The sequence below is a fragment of the Lampris incognitus genome, chromosome 1, assembly GCF_029633865.1.
Source record: "Lampris incognitus isolate fLamInc1 chromosome 1, fLamInc1.hap2, whole genome shotgun sequence".
In the NCBI taxonomy this organism is placed as follows: Eukaryota; Metazoa; Chordata; class Actinopteri; order Lampriformes; family Lampridae; genus Lampris; species Lampris incognitus.
In genome coordinates, this window is record NC_079211.1 from 26,605,889 (window position 1) to 26,612,260 (window position 6,372).

At 44.4% G+C, this 6,372-nt stretch overlaps 1 protein-coding gene across 1 annotated transcript in view; it reads right to left on the reverse strand.

The window, feature by feature from the left end:
- Positions 1–659: 659 nt before the first annotated feature.
- LOC130118183 (protocadherin alpha-C2-like) overlaps positions 660–6,372 on the reverse strand; it is a 26,141-nt gene continuing 20,428 nt past the window's right edge. Inside the window, 1 exon segment of the mRNA XM_056286939.1 lies at positions 660–1,861. Within this exon segment, the coding sequence (XP_056142914.1) occupies positions 1,554–1,861 (308 nt within the window). The 3' untranslated portion in view covers positions 660–1,553.

Here is a 6,372-nt window from a genome sequence, read left to right on the forward strand (position 1 = left end):
CAAGTTTCATCACCACATGAAGAGGCAGTCAGGGCTAGGGGCTGGGGTGCAAGTGGGAGGAAGGCAGTTGGGTATTGGGAAGGAGAAGGTTGCCTTGTGGTAGCTAGAGGCATGTAAGAGCAGGTTTGAGGGGGTAATATCAGGGTATCGGGTAGGATCATCAGGTTGCTACCAAACATTCAGAGCAGAAAGCGATAGGCTTTTGCTGAGTGGCAGGGGGATAGTGAAAGTGTTATCAAAAGCGTGGGACCTTCCTGGTGTACGGCAAGGTATCATTTGAGTCCATTGACTGAAGGCTGAGTCAGTAGCCATCTCAGCTAGACTCTATCCTCTGTTGTCCTCAGAAGAACTTCAGGTATGTTCTCCTCTCTTCTGCTTTCCATTGCTCTCTGCGTTACGTAGTTGGGGTTCTAGCTTAGATATAGATGTAGCTTTGTAGCATGTCCCTGGAAAAAAGCAGTGAGCAGACAAGGAGTGGCTGTCAGGGATGCTGCTTCCATCCTAAGAGAGTTTGATGTGCACATGTGCACAGTGTAGGAGACCGTGCAGGGCAAAAAGCTCGCAGTGTCTACTTTCAAACATCTTTTTGATGCTGTTAGATTTTGTCTCCTTCTTCTCTCTCTCTCTCTCTCTCTCTCTCTCTCTCTCTCTCTCTCTCTCTCTCTCTCTCTCTCTCTCTCTCTCTCTCTCTCTCAGTCTTGAGTGCTTTCAGTGTCCACTTTATAACTATAAGTATATGTTTTTGTGTTTGCATATCTGTGTGTGTGAGTGTGTGTGAGTGTGTGTGTGTGTGTGTGTGTGTGTGAGAGAGAGAGTGTTTGCATGTGTGTGTGTGCATGCATGCATGCATGCATGGATGGGGCTGGTTGGGTGAATGTATGTGTGTGTTCATCGCCATCTCAGGGAACACTGTTGGTAAACACCAGAGGAAGCTGTGGTAGTGTCATATGAGCCTCAGCTTCAGTAACTCCCTTCTGTGCTATTTACAAGTAGTGTATGTCCAGCTTCAAATCACATCCATTTTTTTTCAACCTCTCTTGCGTTTCTGGTGGCTGCTTTCATTTTTTTGCTTTCTTGATACATCCTTTTTTTTCTCGTCCTTAGCTGGCACAGAACATTTTGTTGTTGTAGTATATGGTATTCACGTTCTCTCAGAGAGAGATGGTTTATACATCATTGTTGTGGAGGGGGTAAGACAGAGGCGCCAATGTGTCCATTGGGTGAAAGGATATTAAAATAGGATGGGAATGGGCAACACGAGCCTTCTCAGGGTGTATAGGTACAAGGGGGGCATGGACAAAAATCAATCAGTCATTTTACTGAAATCAAGGCAGGATTAATAATTTACCTCAGTAAGGGATTGGAGGTCAAAGGAATTTCGATAAGGCCAGGTTCTCTACAGAAATAACTTGATATAGTAAGAATGAGATTATGCCATAAACGTCAACTGGGAAATAATCATTTTCATATTCTATTTTCGCCCAGTGGACTTTGGTTGGTACCTCTGTTTTAACAGTGCCGTTTCCTCGTGTATTCTTTCTCATCTTACTCCTCTACTCATCTCCATCATCCTTGCCCTTATCCTTTTTGTCTTTCTTCTCCTTCTTCTTCTTTTTCTTCTTCTTGGCCTCCTCTTTCTTTCCGAAGGTGATGAAATCACTCTTGTCGTCTTCTCCCCCCTGGTTCTGTCTGATGGATATTATGGCAGGGGATCCAGGGATGATAAAGGCTTCCGGGGGCACCTCACCAGGCTTCAGATGCTGGGGGGGCGCACCAGGACCCCCTGGGCCATAGCGGAAGTGCCAGCTGTTGCTGTCCACGCCAGCTCCCATTGGGGGGGACACTTCTCCACCCTCACCATCTGGAAGGAACAGAGAAAGAGAAATGGGTTGATCATTCACATGGCATTTTATTAAACATACCAAACAACAGGGTAACCAAATAGTGATAAAAAATAAAATAAAATGATTGAATATTTTTTTCTATGATTGTTTTTCATTTGATATTTTATTCCAGACACATTCATGTTCATATGTAGGTATTTTGTTTATAGATAAGTGTAGAATTGATTGTATTGGATATAATGCTTCACTTAAGTGCACACCTCCCCAACACACCTGGGGAGAATTTCTGTAATAATAATATTCTTGTTTAGTACCATATTTGTTATGGTGCTCTGATGGAGGATTTCATGCCGGAATGTGTAAACCTGATGGAAAAATAAATCACAGTAAACTACAGCCACGCCTCAACCCTCTTAATGTTTTTTTTGAAGTGTCACCACCTCTTTTGATATTCAGTTATGCTTTCATTTTCAAATATTCCAGAAGCTCCAAATGTCAGAGAATTCTTCAAATTTAGTTGACTTAAAGCCACAAAGGCGCATTTATCCTGTCGTCATGCACTTTTAACATGGTGAGCAACGACTGACTACAATGAGGCTTCTGTGATCACCACAGCACCCATTGTGATATCCCGAATCAGTCACAAATTACAGGCATTTTTGCGTGGAACAGCCACGGCACGCTACAAAAGGGAGGAACTGGTGGCCCTTAATAGGAGGTTGCAGATAGGAGGCTGCTAAGCGGAAACAAATCAAAGGCTCCCTCCTGGCCACTACTAAGTCCCCGGCACTGCCGGATAAGACATCAAAACCTCTGTCTTGAAGCTGGAGGCAGGGAAAGTTCAGGGAGTAAAGCGGTGGCATTTTCAAGCAACATGCACAGGCCGATTACACACTAAGAGAGCTTCGGTTTAGCTTCCATCACAGATATGCACCAGAGCAGTAAATTCAGATTATATCAACACAATAACGCACAATAATGCAAACTGGTTTGTGTGTGTGTGCTTTTTTTTTCCAAGTCTGTGACTGCATGTTTATTTCCTGGGCTTTTTTATTTTCTATTAAGGCCTGTAAAAAGCCTCCCAATGAGTACCACATCCTTTAGTTGAGCTGACAGACAGGTGTGAAACTGTTTCTTGTCACTGCCAGCAGTCCGTTTCCTCCCTTCCTAGCTCTTACAGCCCATGACTCACTGCAGCAGAGCGACACCTCCCCGCCAACCTGGCAATTTTGCCAAGGAGAGGCCTCGTCTGCATGCAGATAGAGAACACCATTAAAGGGCTGGAATATTTCACGTAAAACATCTCCTTGTGAAAAGGGATGTTGTGAAGTAGAGAAGTGCACTCACAAAGCCAACAATGTCATCGTTCTGTTACCGAGTTTATGGCGAGCCCGGCTGCATTTGTGAAAGCACGGTAACCCTACCTGATCATACATGAAGGAATTTTCTAAGCTACACTGGTTTATGTGTGTGTGTGTGTGTGTGCGTGTGTGCGTGCATGTGTGTGTGTGTTTCTGTGTCGTGCATGACTAAATCAAACACACAAGACCCACCAGCAAAACAAACCCCATCACTTTGCCTCCCTTCCTCATGGCAATGACCTACTTGCTACACTTCCCTCAAATATTCGTTTTATTTCCCAGACTCTTTCTGAGTTCTTTCCAACGGGGAGATTAACTGAGCAGGGCTCCAGCCAACCAGAAGGAACAGTGTCTGGAAAGGGAGCCTGACCTCATGTGAAACCCAGGGCACAGAAGGCCTTCTCTAGAACCTTTTTTCTTTTCCAGTCTCACCCCTCCCTCCCTTACCACAACAGCTCTTAAATATACACCCCTCTTTTGGTTTTAATCAGGCCTGAGCTCTTATTCAAAAGTGGCCATGCCCCAAATATATATGAACTACTAGATATAGCAACTAACAGCAAATACTATTTGGGTATAATGCAATTTCGAAACACTACTTGAATTGGCAAAATAGTGACTGACACAGGGTTCTACCAGTCAGTGCTCTGCAATTGTCTCTACTTCCTCTGACCATCAGCACCTCCCTAATAGCAATGACAAGCAGCTTTGATGCAACATACCATAGGCAATGCTAGATTAGCAAAATAAATATCAATAATAGTGAAAATGTGCAGTGGGGGGGAAAAGATCTGTGTTACCCTTAGCATGGTTATATTGCTGATGCAATATTAAAGCGAAGCTCATATTTCAAGTTTATTGGAGTTGTTAAAACGGTGACAAAGGTGAATGATTTATGTATTTGTCATTGTACAATATGGACTTTCTTATACTCTTGCTTTTCCTTGTCATCATTCCTCACATTTTTTTTCCTCTGCGATTTTTGCACCTTTTCCATTGTTTCTCCGCATGCTTCCCTCTCCTCTCAGTCTCACCAACCCCAACTCCAAAAATCCTTCAACGAGATCTGCTGACAGATACATCCACTCTGAACATGACACACCTCCCGCTCGGCACATGATGCTTATCAGTCTTACAGAGCAAAACACAATGCTGCTCAGCCCCTCTTTCTGCAGGGAGGCTGCCCAGGCTTCAGTAAACACGGTGGCATTTCATGAGGCATAACATCACCACCAGCAGCAATTTCACGCAGTCTGTGAATGGAAATGCACACCAGAGCCGAGCGAAGACATTTGGAATAGTTCATTTGAATCTCTCATTTTCAGTGCTGTGTTTTATTACCTTCAATACACTTTATCAAATGAGATACCAGGGCCACAGAACAGCAGTTAGATAGCTTGTCCTTTTGAGCTCTTTAATTTTGATGTGGCTGGGGCATCCTTTAGACATTAGTTTGAGGGTAGAATTAGGAGGCACTCATCTAAACAATGGTGTACACCTGTGCACAATTAATCTCTGCATATTTATGTGTCTCACAGCAAGAAGGTCCTGGGTTCGAGCCCCGGGGTAGTCCAACCTTGGGGGTCACCCCGGGTCATCCTGTGTGTGGTGTTTGCATGTTCTCCCCGTGTCTGCGTAGGTTTCCTCTGGGTGCTCCAGTTTCCTCCCACAGTCCAAAGACATGCAGGTCAGGTGAATAGGCCGTACTAAATTGTCCCTAGGTGTGAATTTGTTGGCCCTGTGATGGACTGGTGGCCTGTCCAGGGTGTCTCCCTGCCTGCTGCCCAATGACTGCTGGGATAGAATCCAGCATCCCGTGACTCTAAGCAGGATTAAGCGGTTTGGATAATGGATGGATGGATGGATGGATATTTATATATGAGAGAGGGGAAAAAAACTGTGACTTCCTGATTGAGCAATTTACCCTGTTGGTGGATTTAAATGGTTGTGCTGTGTTTAATGGACTTCGGGGACTAATTTACCTGCAAAGGATTTAAGATGTTTGGTGAACTTGTTTTTGTTAATAATCTGTTTTGCCAGAATCACTGTTCCTATAGTGTCCTTCCCGGAAACGCCTGAACCTTGTCACAACTGCTACTGCTGTAAACTGCTCTCTGGACTGCACTGGTTGTAACGTCACCCAAGGAAATGGCTGCAGAGAGTAGACTGGGTTCGACACGCAGACAGAAAAAATGAGGACTACGCAGAGGAAGGATGCCGGCCAGAGTCACTCTTTCTTCCCCAACCAAGGCGCACAGACAACAAAAGTCAGATTGACTTACAAAATGTGTCTTCCCCCCCCAGTTAATAAGTCCTCATGTGACTTTTCAATCCCTCCATCTGACCCTGATTCCTCACTCTCTATAAAGGGAGGCGGAAAGAAAATAAAAGCATCACATGGCAGTAAAGTTTAAAATGACAAAACAAAGAATTAACTTAGAGAGCAGGCGATGGGTTGCGCTTAAGTGTCCTGGCTGTTGCATCTGAGAAACCGTCTTTCCAAAACATAGGCAATTGATAAGACACCCATGCCCCGAATGTCACAAACAAAATAGGACCTCGGAGAGCGATGAGTCATACCCACGGGCAGACAGATGGAGCAGGCTAGCTCTAATATACAGGGTCAAAAACATTACAGCTGGATTAAAAGGGGGAAAAAATGAAATAGGACATAATCCGAAGTGTTTTTACTTAGACAAGCTGAGTCAATGTCTGGCGCAGCTGAAAAGGTCACAGTGAAACAGCATCCTTCCTTCATGTCATCCCTTTTTTACTCTTAATCTTAATATCTAAAAAAAAAACATTTTTTGGACCCGAACCCAAACACTGTATCTGGGGTATCTGGGAGTTCGTAGGCTTGATGTCAAAGCATTGAACTACCAAGTGACACACATCAGTCCTTCTACTGATGTCCCTGTAAACATATGACTTGGGGTTTGACTTTCTTTCCCCCCTTGTTGCCCCCTTCATCTTTCCTCATATTCACTTTCTCTTCCCTTTTAGGATAGTAACAGAGGCACACGCTTCACCGGCAATGATCCCTACACAGCCATTGCTTCTATCTGATTTGTCGATGGCTGTTGCAGAGCAAAAACTCTCTCTTCTCCGTCTCTCTTTCTCGCTCGCTCTCTTTCTTGCCTACTCACTCTTTCCCCTTTCCTTGCCAC